Below are 18,677 nucleotides of genomic sequence, written 5' to 3' on the forward strand. Positions count from 1 at the left end.
TAGTTACGACATCTACCAGCAGAGGTTGCTGCTATTCTACCATGTTTAATACTTTATTCATGCCAAACAACCTGCGTAAAATTGTATCAAGTATAGAACAACAACAACAAAAACACACATATTATAATAAAAATCACAAACCAGAGAAAAACATTTATATGAGGTTAAACATTGAGAGTAATCAAAAACAAAAATGAATTATAGTCTAAATTAATGTACTAAGTATGATAATTTGTGTAGTTATAAAGAAAATGTTTTGTTTCTGAGAGATAGGAACATAGTTCCACGAAAGATATACTATTGTATCTTCTATATTTCACAGAAAGAGCTTTTTTCCCCCTTTAATACTTTGAGCAGAATCCTTTTACTGAGTCATGATGGTTTATCCAGCCAAAGCCTGATTGACTCTGATATTGTCTTTAATATCGTGGGCCTCTTTAGCTAAACAAACCATTATTGTAAAGGCTAGGTTACTTTTTTAAAAGTACATAATTAAGCAAACAGTCCTGGCCAGAATTTGTCACTGGTTGTTTAACACTCCAGTGCTTATTGAAATCAGTGTCTGTCTGCTGAATGATCAACCAGACACAAGTATTCAGAAAGCTGTAAATCTGAATGTCATGCACTATATGCACACTATGTGTACGTTTGTGACATCAGTTCACTTGTTTTTGTGTAAGTGTGCGTCTGCATTGTGCATTGTCCGACAGTTGTAATGACACTGAGATGTGTTGACTGAGAGTACCAGGCTGTCCCACTCATATTTTCCATCTTGGACAGCATTCAAAAGTGCCTCAATGCTCCCTTTGATTTGGTTTGGAATTACCATAATTTAAAATCTATCAGTCATGTCAGTCACTGTATTATAGGCTAATTATAAACACAAACTGTTAAAAAACTTAAGTAAACTATTAAAATAGATTATTATAACAGTTACCTGAATCAATTTTCAATTCACTAGGTAATAGAACACTATTTGTGGAAAGTATCATGTTAGAAGAGGAGGCATTATTGTACATTGCTGTCATAAAATCTATTTGATCCATAGATAGCAACAATTATTGTCTTATTTTATTGATATCTTGTTTGAAATGTTGCTGTTTCTCCTCAAACCTCTGGTTGTATTTGGTTATTTTAGACTGTTTATTTATTTGTTTATTTTTTACTTCACTGGAATTATATGAAATTTGCGGCACTTGTTAAAGGCACACACACACACACACACACACACACAGATTTGCACCAGATGGCATTCCAAAATTCCATTTTTTTTTCTTAAACTGAAGGCTATTAATAGAAAATCTTTTAAAATATATATATTTTTTTGCACTATTATTTATAGAAGAAAATTGCGCATCAATTAGGCAATAGGTGAATACTGTCTAACACCATAAAATCCTCTCAAAATACAACAATACAACTATTAAAGAATAAATATTATTGAAACAAAATAGTTAATTTATTTAATTAATCACAAGTGTGATCCCTGAAGGTTGTCGTGTACTTTTGATGTGTGAGAGAGACAATAATCAAGGTAGAGGGAGAGCACAGAGATTATTGCTTCCTGTCCTGTGATTGGCTACTGAGCTCGGCCCGCACCAGGCTCCTCCCCTACGGCATGCTGGTGTGAGTTGCTTATGTCGCTGTAGTGCAGAAAGAGGGGGAGAGAACAGAAACGAAAAGAGATTGTGCAAAACAGCCCCCCCCTCCTCTCCGGGAAATGGGTCTCAGGCTGATGAGTAAGGCAAGAAACTGTGTCGCTGGTGCATCTGAAGCTACACAGCTATGGAGGAAAGGTAAGACCCGAAATACAGACAGACACATGAAGAAGAGCACAGAGAGGGAGGAAGGTTTGTTGTTCTGCAGTCAGAGAATGATTTAGCAGCATCTGCGATACACCAACGCACTATGTTTCCATGGGAAGCAAGAACGGGGGTGGGGTGGAAGCAGAGGAGGAGGAGGAGGAGAGGAGATGGATGCTCACATATGCACTGTGATGGAAGATATTACTGTTGCGTTCGCAGGCTTGTCTCTTTAGATCAAGTGTTTGTGATGCATGTAATGCATGAAGCCTGAACCTGCTCTATTGAAGACTGCACATGCCTCATGCAATCATACATTATCAGGTATTATTTTGTAGAATGAAAGTGAATGTGTTGCATCTTTCTGATAGGCCTCACGTATAGCAAAACTGCTACTTGTTTCTTTAGCTCTGCATCTAATCTAATATTCTGTTGATTTCTATTGTCACAGGCTTTCAATATAGTTAAATGTTTTTGCTGGCAGCTTCTGATGTACTGATTTAGCATGATGTCAATATCTGCTGTGGTCCTTGGCTTAAATTCAATCAGTTTACCATAAAAAAAGGAAATCAGACATTTGTCATTTACACTGAAATCACAATATATATATATATATATATAGAGAGAGAGAGAGAGAGAGAGAGAGATCATAAAATACTTAGGCTATTTGAAATAAATTTAAAAAACATATACTGTGAAATAAATATATCTTGCTTACCCAAGTTAATTGGTTTCATGATTTGAAGCAGAATAAATTATGCATCTGTCTCTTAGACATGTGAAGTAACATGTGGTTTTGACATGAGGCACTTTCCATGATTAGGGAACATGGCACAAAGCAATAGAGGCACAAATCTCTCTCTCTCTCTCTCTCTCTCTCTCAAATCGTATTTCAAATGGACTTTTGCGTTACTCTTAACAGGACACAGTGATAATTGCTGAATTTGCATGCTACTCTTAACAATTTTCTCGTATTTTTCTATGCCAAAAATAGCAAGAGTAGTATGCTAGTATGCGGCTCCGAATTCAGCGAATGTCAAAAACGTGATTTAACGGTAAGATTTCTGCATTTTCTTGTGCGATGGATAATTTCTGCACCGCGACTTGACAGGCCGCTCATATGGAGGGCGAGATGATGCACCTCCATTTTTCCTGAATCTGTTTTAAAAGCCTCGTCACATACGTGGGCACGCCTACATCATTCATTTACCAAACCAACCCATGCAGATGGTTATGTCTCCAGACACACAAATCTTATTTGGTCACACTTGCAATTAAAAGTGCAGACAGTCTGCCTGAAAACCTCTGATTTGAGAAAAAAAATCTAATTTGCCTGCAGTCTGAACATAGCCCAAGTTTTGTCAAAATCCAGGTCAGAGACTGGTTCTTGTCCACTGCGTTCTGTGGCAGCCTCAGTGGCGTTTGGCTGGAGCAGGACACAAAACATGGAGCAGAGAACACACACTTCGTCATTTGGGCACATTTAGCATGAACCCTGTGTCTGTCTGAAGGCATCAGATAAAAAAAAAAGACCACACAGGAACTGATGGCCTTCCTACATTGTTCTTCAAGCCTTACTGCAGTGAACCAGTTTCCTGCCGCCTTTACCACAGTAGTTCATGTAAATTATCCTCCTTTCTTGAGGATGTTTGATCTGAGTTAATCACCCCACCAACAAATCATAAACATGACAAAAGTATGGTGGTGGACCTCTTTATGTAATTTAGGTACCTTAACGATCTTCTGATTAAAGCAAACTGTGAGTGAAGTGGGTGTTTCTTATTTATAGTTCCAGGCTTTTTCCCAATACCACACACACTTGTTACAAAAATTGTATACCACAGATACACAGATTATATATTGTAACTTCTGTGTTGTGCAAAATTGTACAACCCCGCAGAATCCTATATCCCCCCTCCTTCCGGACCCCCAGTGAAAGCCGTTTGTAATGCCTGTTTAAAAAAGAGTCATGTTATTGCGATATCTTTTAGATTAGGATTTCCCTAACTGGGGCTAGTGTTATGAAAATAGTTGATAAAAAGCTAATAATATAATAAAATGTAAGATTGATAAATGGATCATTTTTTTCAAATAAAAACTATCAAAATAAAACACATACTAAAAAAGATTAAATGTTTTATTTGTTTACCTATATGTGACCATTAACCAACATCTGGGAACCTTGAAAGTGAATGTGTTGTTAAATTTTAGAAATAATATTCAAGGGAAGTCAATATTTTAGGGGTTCATTTGACACAAAAGTTTGGGAATCCCAGTTATAATCAAAATAGCAATTCTGATGATCTTTTATAGCAATGGCAGCTAAGCTGGCTAATCGGCTAGCGGTATGTTAAGGTAGCAAGTTATTCAGTTAGCAGTAGGCCTATACTAAGACAACAGATTCATCAAATAACAGTATGTTAAGGTAACAGGCTAAATTATTAGATAGTCAGCTAACCAGTTAGCTTGCAAGCATCTTTGTAGGATGCTGAGGTTAGTATCGACTTTTTCTGAAAGCTTAGCACCTCCATTCACTGACCACTATTTTTCAGACCCCTATTTTATACCATATTTGTGGGAAGTTTCTATTTGTTTAGGCTATGCTTTGTAGCATGTAACGCTGGCTGTAAAAGCTCATGATTATGACAAGTGCTTGTGCCATCACGAGAATGACATGTATTTTTTGGTCTGTGAGGGAACAGAAAAACGATCTGGTGCACTTGGATCTTTTGTCCAGAATGCATGAGTGGTTTTACCCTCGGGAGATTCTGCTTCAGTAACTCTAAATAGTCCTTCACAAAATCGCTTGCTTGTCTTTGCCAGGATCCTTATGGTTAACTTTCCTTGTCCTTTGTCATTATGATCTCTGAGATGGAAAGAGGGGCTCTGGTTCGAACACTGAGAGCTTTCTGTGATAGGAATGGCATTGTCTGAAGAGTAATGACATATGGCAGCTCAATATTCCATTTCCTTGTATTACGTCATGAACATTATATTTTTCATCTGATCCAATTCCCCTGTGACCTCATTCCCATTCAGTTTTAATTCCCAAGTAACTTTTTTTAATCATTCACAAAAGTAGTTGTGCTTGCTTACAATAGGTTTGAATCATTTTCTAGGGATTATGTGAGGTACTATAACAACATATTGCTTTCTTTGAGTATGAGTGCTTGTAGTTACTGATTCAAACCTCAGGAAACACAAAGCATGATTGTGACCCCATTCCAGTTACCTTTTCAATTAAAACTTAAAAGCATTGTGGGATATTACTGATATAAAGCTTTAAAGATTTAAAACAAATTTTGTCATTTAATCATGCTCTGCCTAAATTCCCATTACTCTAAGCGAGTGTCAATGATAAATCAGTAACAAAGATCATAGTGAACCTCAAAAAAAGGACCTGTGTTTGTTTGTTCTTGCGTTCTGCCCTCTGTCTGGGTCAGACTATTACAGCCTTCTGTAAATTATTGATTGAGTTAAGGTGGTGAAGAGTAGTATAAATACATTTAAATATATCTAGCTTAATTTTTTAAAGCAGCAACTTGGATTTAATGTTTTGTTTTTCTCTCTTATTGTGGAAGTTCAAAAATGATCTTTTTATGTTTTTGAATTGGTCATAAATAAAGTAAAAACAGTAATATTGGGAAATATTATTGCAATTTAAAATAAACGTTTTCTATTTTAAAATATAATTTATTCCTGTGATGGCAAAGCATCATTACTCCAGTCTTCAGTGTCACATGACCCTTCAGATATAATTTTACTTAATATGCTGATTTGCTGAAAGAGGCAGTTCTTCTTATTATCAATATTGAAAACGGTTGTTCTGTTTAATATTTTTGTGGAAACTGTTATATATCTGTCAGGGACCAAACAGTCCGGCAATGAGGAGAACAGAAGTTTCTTGTTGAATTTTTTTTTATTTTTTTATTTACCCCCAAAAATACTAAACAATAGAAACCAAAAAGTTAACAATGGCTTGGGCCATCACAATATCATACAGGATAGAAGCATCTAAAGCATTTATTTGAATTGGAAATCTTTTGTAACGTCTCGCATTGCTTTTTCACAGACTTCAGATTATATAAACCAGTACCATATAACATTCCTTCATGACATCAAAAAGCATACTTTAGTCATGAGACTGTGCTCGGGCTTTCAGCACATAAATTATATGTATTTATTTTCAGAAAATATTCATGTGATTGCAGCTCTTGTGAATTGACATTTTAGGTTACCATAGTAACCTGTATGTCTCTGTAAATGTGTGTGTAACCCAGTTAGATTATTTTAACTCGCTTGTCTGTTCCATACAAGTTGATTTGTTATGGTATCAATGCAATACTATGTTCTTTTGACATGCACTATTGTAATATCGTGTATCTCAGATCTTGCCTGCTTTTCTACAGGTTTTGTTGTATTTGTAGCCGTCTACATACCGGTACAGTTGCAGTGTTTACTGCATGTGTGTGTTTTAATCACTAATCTCTCTTTTCTCTGTAGAGCCCAGTATCAAATGAGGGGAGATTGTGATTGGCCCCTGCAACCTGTGGTGTATTTGTGTCTCCAGTGGATCAAATACACTTTCTTACCTTAATAATCTTCAGTCATATATAAGAACACACACACCCGCATGCACAACGCCTGAGCCTCATCTCTCTAAGGTAAGAAACACTTTAAATCAGAGCAGATTCTTCATCTGTTGTATGCATATGTTCAATACTTAATGTCGGCATGAATCGGAAGTTGCGTTCATCTTTTCATTCCTATTGGCGTATATCCGAGTTAAACGGCTTCTTGAGTGAGAAAAAAATGTTGGGTGGGACTTAATATTGTCCATTGCACTGTTATTTTAGTTTTAACATAGTTGTATTCATATTTTGAATTGGCTTTTATTTTTATATTTTTAGTTTTCATGTTAATTTAGTTAAAAAAATTGTAATTTCATTGTGCATTTATCATTTTATTAAATAATGCTATTTAGGTTTAGTTAAAAAAAATTATTTCAGTTTTAGTTCGTTTTTATTGATTTCCTCTTAATAATTTTAGTGCTTCAGCTTCAACTTATTTTTTTATTTTTTTACTTATTTATGTTTTATTTTATTTCATTTCAGCTTTTTTTTATTAACAAAAATGTTGAAATATTTTTAGTTAATAATAATAACCCTGGTCCATGGTGTGTGTTTTTAATATTAGCAACATATAGCCACTTGGAAACTAATAGGACAGATTTTGGCATGATGTTTAAAAATGCAATTTAGTCGTAGACATTCAGTTTTACTGTTTCTCCACCTTTCTTGGCATAGGCTTCACTATGGAAGCCTGTTTCCATCCCAGACTAAAAAATATAAAAGGTAATTGTGAAATATTGCTTAAAATAAGAAATAAAATCACAGTTGTTAGATATAGGCACAATTACAAAACAAATAAAGTTTCAATTATTTGATATGAGTGATCAAACTACTTTCTCCACAAACAATGTGCCATCATAACTCTTACTTCAGGATGTCCCGAAACGTTTTCCTCCTGTTTCAGGTTTGTGCTTTCTGCATCCTTGCATTGTGGGTGCAGTTACACCCTCCAACCGCATGGAGGCGCAGCAAGCTTCTCCTGATAGCAGCAGTGAGGAATGTACTGTACTAGAGGCTCTGCCTGGCAAGGGAACAACACTAATTTGCTCTCAACACAAAGGAAAAGTGAGACATCTTTCAGTACACTCATACACATAAACACACACACACACCACAAAATGATCGCACAGATGGGTGAAATGTCTCACTGGCAGTGTATTTCCCACGAGCATAAGCTTCCTGTCCCAGATAAACAAGTGTCCCCTGATCTCAGCTGGTTGCTCTATAAATATCATAAGGTGAAACTAAGATGCAGATAAGTGTCCTCATAGGATAGGAAACATTTAGGACGACCGTTCCTGTTAGGTATTTCTTCCAATTTGCATAATAATTGAGATTTTTTATGGAATGTATCATTATTCATGTATATTAGATGTAGCACCTGAAGTTGATTATAAATATTGTTGGAAATGATAATAAGCATCACAAGACAAAACTATTCTGAAGGAAGGATCAATGGAAAGGCCATCAGAGTTAATAGAATGGGATTGATTTAGGCATGGCAGTCATCTAGAATAGTGGTTCACTCTTAAAGGAACACTCCACTTTTTTTGGAAATAGGCTCATTTTCCAACTCCCCTAGAGTTAAACATGACTCTTCTGTAGTTACATCGTGTACTAAGACCGACAGAAAATAAAAAGTTGCGATTTTCTAGGCCAATATGACTAGAAACTATACTCTCATTCCTGCGTAATAATCAAGGAACTGCTGCCGTACCAGCTGGTGCAATTATATTACAAACTTAGTGCCGGTCACGTTGGAAGTTACCGAGCTTTGGACTATTTTCAGGCGCTGCGTAATATCATTGCGCCTGCTGCACTCATGGTACGGCAGCACAGTTCCTTGATTATTAGGCAGGAATGAGAGTATAGTTCCTAGTCATATTACAACTTTTTATTTTCTGTCAGTCTTGGTACACGATGTAACTACAGAAGAGTCAAGTTTTAAATAGGAAAAATATCGTAACTCTTTGGTAATTTTATTGAGAGAGATGCTAACGGTCTAATCAGATTCAATGATTTATGCTAAGCTATGCTAAAAGTGCTACCGCCAGACACGGATATCGGCTGAATGGATTCGAAAACGGTAAAACTCAACTGTTTAACTCTAGGGGAGTTGGAAAATGAGCCTATTTACAAAAAAAGTGGAGTGTTCCTTTAAGGCTTTTTCAATAACCAGTACTTGGAGAACATACGGCAATTTCAAATGAAAATAGTTCCCAAAAAGACTTTTCTGACCTTTGGACTGCACTGTGTAAATATGTTTCAGTACATTTTAGGGTGGTTTTAAATTTCTGCAGTAATACAAAATTCTGTCATGAAACTCTAGATGGCTCAGGCTGATTGGTCCTTAATACAATCTGCTTGCAATAACATCATTCTCTATAGTGCACTGATTGGTTCCTGCTGTATAAGTAGCCAATGAGCTCGCTGCTCAACTTTCAAACACTTGGTTAGTGTTTGCAGTGTTTCAGAAACCCTCCACCTTCCCCAGCTCCACCTGTATAGATCTACAGGTAATTCATGTACAGCAGCAGAATGTCTTAGTTGCTCACAGCAGCGTGTCGTGTATGTTTTGGCAGTAGCCAGTCCCGTATTTGCTCTGCAGCAGCAGTAGTAGCAGCGTAGCAGATCTTTTCCACCAAGACCAAACATATCAACACTGCCATGTCCATTACCATGCCAAACACAAACTTTTATGTGCTGTTTTCAGGTGTCTGCGCTGTACTGTTTGGCATGCGAGAATGTAATATGTGAGGAGTGTATGAAGGGAGAGCATTCTGAACACCCCACTGATTCACTGGAAAATATTGTGGACCAACAACTAGCGGCACTTCAGGACAGAGTGGATTCGGCTAAGAACAGGTGAGCTCATGATGCCCATCCCGTCATTCTCAGTACAGTTAAATAAATAGACTTTTAGATGAATAAATAAGAAGAGCCTCACAAAATATATAGGCCTACCTTATGTGCATTTATTATATTTTATAATGCTTTCACCTGGCGATAAGATAAATTTAGCTACACATTTTACCATATTTAAAACCATTCCACAGATTTTTTAATTAGAATTTGAAAAATATTCTCAGTAGATTATGTGTGGGTCTTGGCACAAGGAAAAAAGTCCATCACCTAAATGCTTTATTCATTAAGTGATTGCTTAGTGATTTACTATTGATGTCTGCAGTAATGGTTGATGAATGAATGGATGATTAATGGACATATTTAACTAACTTACAGGCTTCCTCAGATAAGAGAAGCAGTTCAGTGTTTGAGAGACATTCTGGAGCAGCTGATCACTCAGCGGAGCTCCATAGAGGAAGACATCCACTCCTCCTTCAGCGAGCTGCACAAAACGCTCGATACGCGCAAGAGCGTCCTGCTCATGGAGCTGGAAGTCACTTATGGACAGAAGCAGAAGGTTTGTTTGCAGTACGCAGGAGACACACAACTGATTTCAATAGAGTTTGGTGTTTGCATGTTGCTAAGATAACAGCATTAAATGCTAATAAGCATCAACATTTATTCCTTGGACAAATATTTGGCATATGTGACTCTGGATCATAAAACCAGTCACATGTCGCACGGGTATATTTGTGGCAATAGTCAACAATACATTGCATGGGTCAAAATGATAGATTTTTCTTTTATGCCAAAAATCATTTGGATATTAAGTAAAGATCATGTTCCAGGAAGATATTTTGTCAATTTCCTAACGTAAATATATAAAACATTTATTTTTGTGAGAGAATGCAGCACAATCGTGAACATAAATGGACAACTTTAAAGGCGATTATCTCAACCTCAGATTCCAGATTTTCAAATAGTAATCTCGGCCAAATATTGTCCTATCCTAACAAACCACACATCAATGGAAAGCTTATGTATTCAGCTGTCAGATGATGCATACATCTCAATTTCAAAAAATGTACCCATGTTTTGTGGTCCAGGGTCACATATTAGTCAATTTGTAATTAGATTAAATATGCATACATTTTGGTATTGAATAAATAGTAACACTTTACAAAAAAGGTTGCATTTGTTAACATTAGTTAATAAGAACCAACAATGAAAGATACTTCTGAAGCATTTCTTAGTTGATGTTTATTTCAACTTTTACTAATACATTATTAAAAGCAAAAGTTGTTGCTGGTAATATTATTAATTAACAATGAACAGTTGTATTTTAATGAACTAACATTAACAAAGATTAAATACTGTAACAAATGTATTGCTCATTTTAGTTAATATTAGTTAATGCGTTAACTAATGGGATTTTATTGTAAAGTGTTACCAAATAAATTATGATATATTAATTGACATAATATATATTTGCTGTATACTACAAATAAAAAGTTTGGGGTTAATACGATTTTTAAAAATGTATTTGATGTCTTGTATGCTCACCAAGGCTGCATTTATTTGTTAAAAAATATAGTAAAAACTATTTTTGAAATTTCATTACAAATTAAAATAACTTTTTTTTTTTACTTTAATATATTTTATAGTGTAATTTATTTCAATGATCAAAACTGAATTTTCAGCATCCAGTCTTCAGTGTCACATGATCCTTCAGAAATCATTCTAATATGATGATTTGCTGCTCAGGAAACATTTATCAATGTTGAAAACAGTTATTATTTTAGTATTTATATTTATTTATTTTAGTGGAAACCATGATAAATTTATAATTTATTTGAAATAGAGATGTCTCAATAGAAATGTCTTTACTGTTACTTTTATCAATTTAATGCATCCTTGCTGAATAAAAGTATTAATTTCATTTTAAAAAAATCGTACTAACCCCACATTTTGAACGGTATTGTATTTATTAAATTAACATATTAAAGTATATTAGTGCATTAATTTGATATAAATAAATAAAATATAGATTTAAAATATGTATCTTAATTATGCGCCTATCTTTTGCAACATCTCTTCCATGTTATTTTGTGTTTCCGAAAGGTTCTGCAGACTCAGATGGACACTCTTCTACAGGAGGAAGCTGCCATCAACCATAACTGCAGCCTGACCGGCGAGGCCCTGGACGGGGGAAACAAGGCTGTTGTTTTGCAGACCCACAAAGACGTAGGAGAGAGACTGAGTGACCTGGCCAGCCAGGGCCTTCCTCTTCAGCCTGAGGAGAACGACCAGCTGGATCTCATGATGGAGATCGAAGGGCTTCGCAAGTCCATCCACAACTTGGGCACTATCGTCACCACCAATGCCGTGGCCAGTCAGAGCGAGGCGTCTGGGGAGGGTCTGGAACAGTGTGTCGTGGGCCATCCGGCATCTGTCATCATAATCACAAGGGACAAGGCCGGAGGACTGTGCAAGACGGGTAACGCCATCATCTCGGCTGAAGTCTGCACGCCGGATGGGAGTGTTGCAGACGGCGAAATTGTGGACCATAAAAATGGGACGTATGAATTCCAATACACGGTGAAGAAAGAGGGCAATTTTAGCCTAGCTCTGAGACTTTACGATCAGCATATTAAAGGAAGCCCCTTCCAGTTAAAGGTCACATGCTCTCCAGATGATTCTCCACCCACCACCACTGCAGCCAATGCTGCATCCACGGGATCCAGCGACGGCGGGGCACGGAAACGGAGCGCCAAGTCCCCAGGGAGCAGAAGCCGGCAGAAGGGCGTTAGGCGAGGAGGAAGCTTGTTCAGCACCCCAAAAAAGAGAGTGAACCCGATCGAGGATGACCTCATTTTTAAAATAGGTACATGCAGGAAAATATGTAAGGCCCGTTTACACCAAGGATGATAACTGTAAAGTCTAAAAACTCTAGGTCTAAAAACTTTTCTAAATATAAAAGAATAGTAGAGTCCACACTGAAACTAATTATAACTGCACAGAGAAATGATTCAGAATGATAAAAACATTGACAGCCAATCAGAATCCACCTGACTTTAAAGAATTTGAGCATTTTAAAGCAACAGATGACGGAAATTGCAGCGCATGCTTAGAATAAACAGAATGATATAATCCGCTGGTGTGGACGCTAATATAGTTATTGTTATAATTATGTTTATAGTTAGTGTTCTTGGTGGGAACGGGCCTTAATATGTGGTTTAATAAATCCTAAACAACTTTTACCCTGTTGAAAACACTAACAGCCTCACTAGTTTTGGCACTTCTATCTAGACTAGCACCAGTCCAGTGTTATTTCAGTATCTTTGAGATACTATTATAGTTTTTGTTAATATTTTGAATTAGATTTTATATTTATATTTAATTGTTTTCACTTTCATTTTAGTTAAAGGTTTTGTAATTTTGTAGCTTTAAAAAAATTTCATATATAGTTTTAATTTAATTTAATTTATTAGTTTTGGATTATATAGTTTGTTATTTTAGTACTTCATTATACTTAACAAAAATAAGGAATGTTGCGTTGGCCACAAGCTGAACTATAATAAGTTAAAGTTTTTAAAAAAAAATACATTTATTTCAGTTAACCTTTATTTTTTCAAGCAACAATTTTTTTTAAAGTTTAATTTTATTTTTTGTTAACAATGATCACTCTGCACCAAACTAATACATACAGTACCATTCAAAAGTATTTAAAAAATATCTTATTAATGTTGAAAACAGTTGTGCTGCTTAATATGTTTGTGGAAACCATGATATATATATATATGTACTTCGGATGTTCTGTTATCTTCTTCCCAAGTCTTTTACATAACACCTGTTGGTTTCATAGGAACAAAAGGGAGGAATAAAGGAGAGTTCACTAACCTCCAGGGAGTAGCAGCTTGTTCAACAGGAAAGATCTTAATTGCCGACAGTAACAATCAGTGCGTGCAGGTAAGAAAGCCCTGTTCTTTTCAAACATGGAAACTCTAGGTACAGTATATCTTTATATACAGATTCTCTGTTGATCAGATATTTTCAAATACGGGAGAGTTTCAAAGCCGGTTCGGGGTACGTGGCCGGTTACCGGGACAACTGCAGCGGCCCACTGGAGTAGCTGTGCATCCAAATGGGGACATCATCATTGCTGACTATGATAATAAGTGGGTTAGCATCTTCTCCAGTGAGGGCAAATACAAGGTCAGTTATATTTACTTAGTACGGACAAGCAAATTTAGAACTTGAAAAGAAACTCGAGGTTTAATGAAAATGTTCTGATTTTTCTAAAGGCCAAGCTGGGCTCAGGAAGGCTGATGGGTCCGAAGGGAGTGTCTGTGGATCAGAACGGTCATGTTATCGTTGTGGACAACAAGGCTTGTACGGTTTTCATCTTCCAGCCCAGCGGGAAACTCGTCACTAAGTTTGGCAGTCGGGGAATCGGCGACAGACAGTTTGCAGGTAGGTGCATATCTACAGACAGATGCAAACTGTGTACTTGATTCAATGTAATGTTATCATTCTATGGTTCTGTATCCTTGCCCTTTCTCTCCATGTAGGCCCTCACTTTGCAGCTGTCAACAACAACAATGAAATAATCATCACAGACTTTCATAACCATTCTGTTAAGGTAAGCTTAGCACACTGTTTTCTAACATTGATGACCCTCTGCTTATTAATTATTCATTATTATTAAACAGTGTATTTACAGTGTACTTGCCTAAGAACATACTGGGTAATATACTGTAAGGTAACTACATTGGTTAAGGTTATGTTTAGGGATAGGTTCAGGATTAATACCTAGTTATTACCCAGTTACTGTAATAACTATAATAAGAACATAGTATTTATATAGTGAACAGGACTGTAAAATAAAGTTTTACCCATATTTCCATGATGCTACATGAACAAAAAAACGACTTTGTCTTTTGTTCCTAATGTATATTCTGTACCGTATATAATGGTCTCATGTCGTATTACTTTATACTCTCTTATAGGTATTTAATGCAGATGGTGAATTCTTGCTCAAATTTGGCTCAAACGGCGAAGGCAACGGCCAGTTCAATGCTCCCACAGGGGTCGCTGTGGATGTCAATGGGAACATTATTGTGGCAGACTGGGGAAACAGTCGGATACAGGTAATGAGTTGTTGTGAAGTCCTGTATAAGTCCTTAACTTGACAGACACAGTACCGGTACTTGTAAAAAAAAGAGTATTTAAGGTGAAATAACACTCCTACCGCCCTGTCTAGACTATCTAGCCAGAAACATTTAGCTAGTGCCTTACAAGCCAAATCAGTCATTTACTCGCCCTTAAATTGTTCCAAACCTGAATGAGCTTCTTTCTTCTGCTGAAAACAGTCGATGAATTCATACAGGTGTGGAACAACTTGAGGGTGAACTAACCCTTTAAATCCTCCACCTTGTAATTGTTTGTGATGTCAATATTTATTAATTATTTATTTTATTCTCTGCACTCTCTTCGGAAACACATGTCCAATTCCTAGCATTTGCCTTATCCCAAACTCACAACAATATTTGAGTCAAAAAATATTTTAAAAGTAACACAGAGCCAGAGTGTTCACTCTTTGGAAAGTCAACCTACATTTTTTTTTTTTTTTTACATTTTTGGTTTTGATTAGATTTTTAATGCTTTAGAAACAAGTCTGCATTTATTTGATCAAAAATACAGTAAAAACACCAATACTTTGAAATATGATTACAATTTAAATAGTTTTCAACATTAATATTAATAAGAAATGTGTCTTGAGCAGCAAATCAGCATATTAGAATGATTTCTGAGGGATCATGTGACACCGCACACGTCATGTCATTAATTTATTCCTGTGATGCAAAGCTGAATTTTCAGCATCATTACTCCAGTCTTCAGTGTCACATGATCCTTCAGAAATCATTCTAATATTATTATTTGCTTGTCAAGAAACATTTGAAACAACAGTAGAAACAACAGTTTAATATTTTTGTGGAAACTGTGATGCAGTTTCTTTCAGGATTCTTTGATGGATAGAAAGTTCAAAAGAACATAATTTACTGTACTTGAAATACAAATATCCCATTATAAACGTCTTTACTGTCACTTTTGAACAATTTAATGGATCCTTGCTGAATAAAAGTATTATTTTCTTCTTTTAAATCGTACTGACCCCAATCTTTTGAACGGTAGTATATAGTCTCTTTAAAAAAAATTTAAACATTTTCCAGCACTGCTCAGACACTAAAATGACAATACAAAACCGATAAATACATACATACAAAACAGAATGTTTACAAATGTAATTTCGGAATCAAAATTGTCATTCTCAGGTGTTTGACGGAAGTGGATCGTTCCTGTCCTACATCAACACCGCTGCCGACCCTCTCTACGGGCCGCAGGGCCTCGCTTTGACCTCGGATGGCCATGTTGTGGTGGCTGATTCTGGGAACCATTGCTTCAAAGTGTACCGCTACCTACAATGACTTCAGAGGGACTGGAAAAAGAAACAAAGTCAAACTGTATGTGTCCAAATCTTGCACTTAATGTGATGTAATGGTATTCTCCCTCCTTGGTTTTCACATCTTTTACTATTTGTCATTACTGTCGATTCGAATGACTCTCTAAGAAGACTAAAGCTTGTTAACACTATTTATGGGATGCCTTGGAATGCCTTTGCCAAACCTCCACACATTACACTGTGGATATACTGAGACGTCAGAATGCATTGGTGAGTGTACTACCTACAGTAAGCTGCAAACTGCTGCATGAGGGAACCATGCATGAGCCGCCACCTTTCGGACACATCCGAGTCCCGTCGGACTTCTCTAGGATGCTATTAGAACACTATCTCAACACTTTTAAGAACCTTTTGATGAGGAAACATTTTAGAGATACTCATAACTCATGCAGCCAAGAGAGCAGAAAGCAATATCTCACTGAATCCAAGCTTTAGCATTCCCTCTTTGACCATTTGGCTCCATTGTTTATGCATCTTAGAATTGACTAATACACTTCTAAAAGTTTGGAATAATTAAGCTTTTTGTAATGTGTTTGAAAAAAGTGTATTCTGCACACCATGGCTGCATTTATTTGATCAAAAAATAGTAAAAAAACGTAATATTTTTTTAATATTACAACTTAATAATAATAACTTTAAAATGTATTTTTTCAAAGCTGAATTTTCAGCATCATTATTCCAGTCTTCAGTGTCACATGATCCTTTAGAAATCATTCTAATATGTGCTCAAGAAATATTTCTGATTATTATCAGTTGAAAAGAGTTTTTGCTGCTTCGTATTTTTGTGGAAATGGTGATACACTACCATTCAAAAGTTTGGGAAAAGTACTATAAAAAAAGAAGAAATTAACACTTTTATTCATAAAGAATGCATTGAATTGTTCAAAGGACAGTAAAGACATTTATAATGTTACAAACGATTTCTAGTTCAAATATATGCTGTTCACTGAATTTATCTATTTATCAAAGAATCCTGAAAACATAAAGCAGCCAACACTGTTTTCAACATTGATAATAATAAGAAGCATTATTAATAATTGAGCACCAAGAATAATTAATAATAATTGAGCAGCAAATCAGCATATAGAATGATACATGGAGGACACTGAAGACTGGAGGAATGATGCTGAAAATCAGCTTTGCATCACAGGAAAAAAATACATTTTAAAATAAAAAAAGTTATTTTAATATTGCAATACGGCAAAAAAAATTTGATCAAATAAATGCAGCCTTGGTAAGCATAAGAGACTTAGTAAAAATATAAAAAATGTGAATTATTCCAAACTTTTGACCAGTACTGTAGGCCTGATTATAGCTTCACAAATGCTGATCATATTCCACCCGTCTGTTTAATTCATTGTTTTTACTCCAATCAGTGCAACTTCAATAAGCAAACTTACAGTGTGGAATTAAAACATCACGAATAGCATTTGTCCTGTGTAATGACATACTGTGTGTGTGTGTGTGTACAGTAGATCACACAACGCACCGTTGCCTTGCATACCTATAGAATGATACTAGCAGCGTACGGCTCTTTACTTAGAAAATATTAGGACTCTCTATTTTCCTTACGAATATTATTAAAAACTGGAAATATCTATATATTTGTGTATTTATCGTAAATAACGTTTCTGAGCAAAGACGTTTGGGTTTCAAATGCAAACGTAGTCAAAGCCAAACATGGAATTGATTTTGATTTGTCCATCATTCTTCTCCTGTGTATGCCAGGACTCTTAGAGGGATTATTCATACATAGTAGTAATGATGTCATACAAATTTCTGCATAACTCGCTAGCAATAGTATTTCATCATCATTAAAACGCAAAGGTAATTTTTATGTTTTGCAAATTCCAGAATGTTCATTATGTTGTTTTGGTACAGTAAGTCTGTACTGTAAATTATGCATATGGTTTAATGTGCTGATTTGCTTTATTTTCTGTATATAAGGATTGTATGTAAAGAATGTTTTGTACAGTACGATCATCAAAAAAAGAATTTTACTTGAATGTTATCGTTTTATGTCTGTACAAAAGAATCAGCCTTAACATTTACATCATGCGACATTTTCCATTGTTTCACTTTATTGATAAAAAGGGTTTCAGTAGTTTATTTGATTTCATTTAGTTTATATTTTTGATGTGTGCCTGTTTACGACTTACAAAGATAATCCTGCTTGGACTGTGTTGACTTTTCTAATATTGCTGTCACATCATACCATTATCATGCTAATGTACAGCGCATTAAAAATGACTTTGGAAAAGCTCGTCTTGTTTTGAAAAATAATTAATAAATATGACAATTAATTTGTTACTTTTTAAATTTGAAAGATGATCTTTCATTTTATATTGTCACTTAGTCAATATTCTGGCCCGGTTTCACAGACCAGGCCTCAGATTAAGCCAGGATTAGGCCTTAATTCAATTAGGCTTTTATAAATGTCCCTTACATTTTTTTTTTTACTGGTAATTACTTGAGACAAATCGTTCTGAATCCCAACCGGACATAGTCTTTGATAAAAAATTTATTTTCTCAACTTTTTGTTTAAAATGTTGTTTCTTTAATGAGACCTACCCACATTCAAGTGTTGATAAAAAAGAATGGATGAAGCTAGAATTTATTTTTGTTTAAAAGCAGAGTTCTGTTCTTTCTTTTGATATATAGCATGTTCATATATTTATACATAAAATATTTGAAAGTTTTGTGAAAATTATCAAAAACTCTGGCGCTGGCAACATAAAGAACATTGACAGATATTTTTGTGGAAAGTCAAATATGAATTTGAGCATAAAGATTTGTGAATAATTCATACGCAAATGTCTACATTTTTTCAAACTCAAATTATTTCTAACTAGCACAATCACGACAGACTCAAGTCAT

At 35.4% G+C, this 18,677-nt stretch overlaps 1 protein-coding gene across 2 annotated transcripts; it reads left to right on the forward strand.

Annotated features, from left to right (window-relative positions):
- Window positions 1-1,536: 1,536 nt before the first annotated feature.
- trim2b (tripartite motif containing 2b) lies at window positions 1,537-18,603 on the forward strand. Of its 2 annotated transcripts, XM_079616049.1 has the most exons (13): window positions 1,631-1,796; window positions 6,306-6,466; window positions 7,109-7,156; window positions 7,338-7,498; window positions 9,147-9,298; window positions 9,674-9,854; window positions 11,399-12,161; window positions 13,143-13,246; window positions 13,325-13,492; window positions 13,582-13,750; window positions 13,849-13,919; window positions 14,287-14,427; window positions 15,613-18,603. In XM_079616049.1, the coding sequence occupies exons 3-13, from the start codon at window positions 7,117-7,119 to the stop codon at window positions 15,763-15,765; spliced, it is 2,103 nt and encodes a 700-aa protein (XP_079472175.1). In that variant the 5' UTR covers window positions 1,631-1,796; window positions 6,306-6,466; window positions 7,109-7,116; the 3' UTR covers window positions 15,766-18,603. The 2 variants fall into 2 exon arrangements, with proteins under 2 accessions (XP_079472176.1, XP_079472175.1); XM_079616050.1 differs by lacking the exon at window positions 7,109-7,156 and having other exon boundaries at window positions 1,537-1,796.
- The last annotated feature ends 74 nt before the right edge of the window (window positions 18,604-18,677 follow it).

The sequence above is a fragment of the Phoxinus phoxinus genome (assembly GCF_949152265.1).
Source record: "Phoxinus phoxinus genome assembly, chromosome: 6".
Classification (NCBI taxonomy): Eukaryota; Metazoa; Chordata; class Actinopteri; order Cypriniformes; family Leuciscidae; genus Phoxinus; species Phoxinus phoxinus.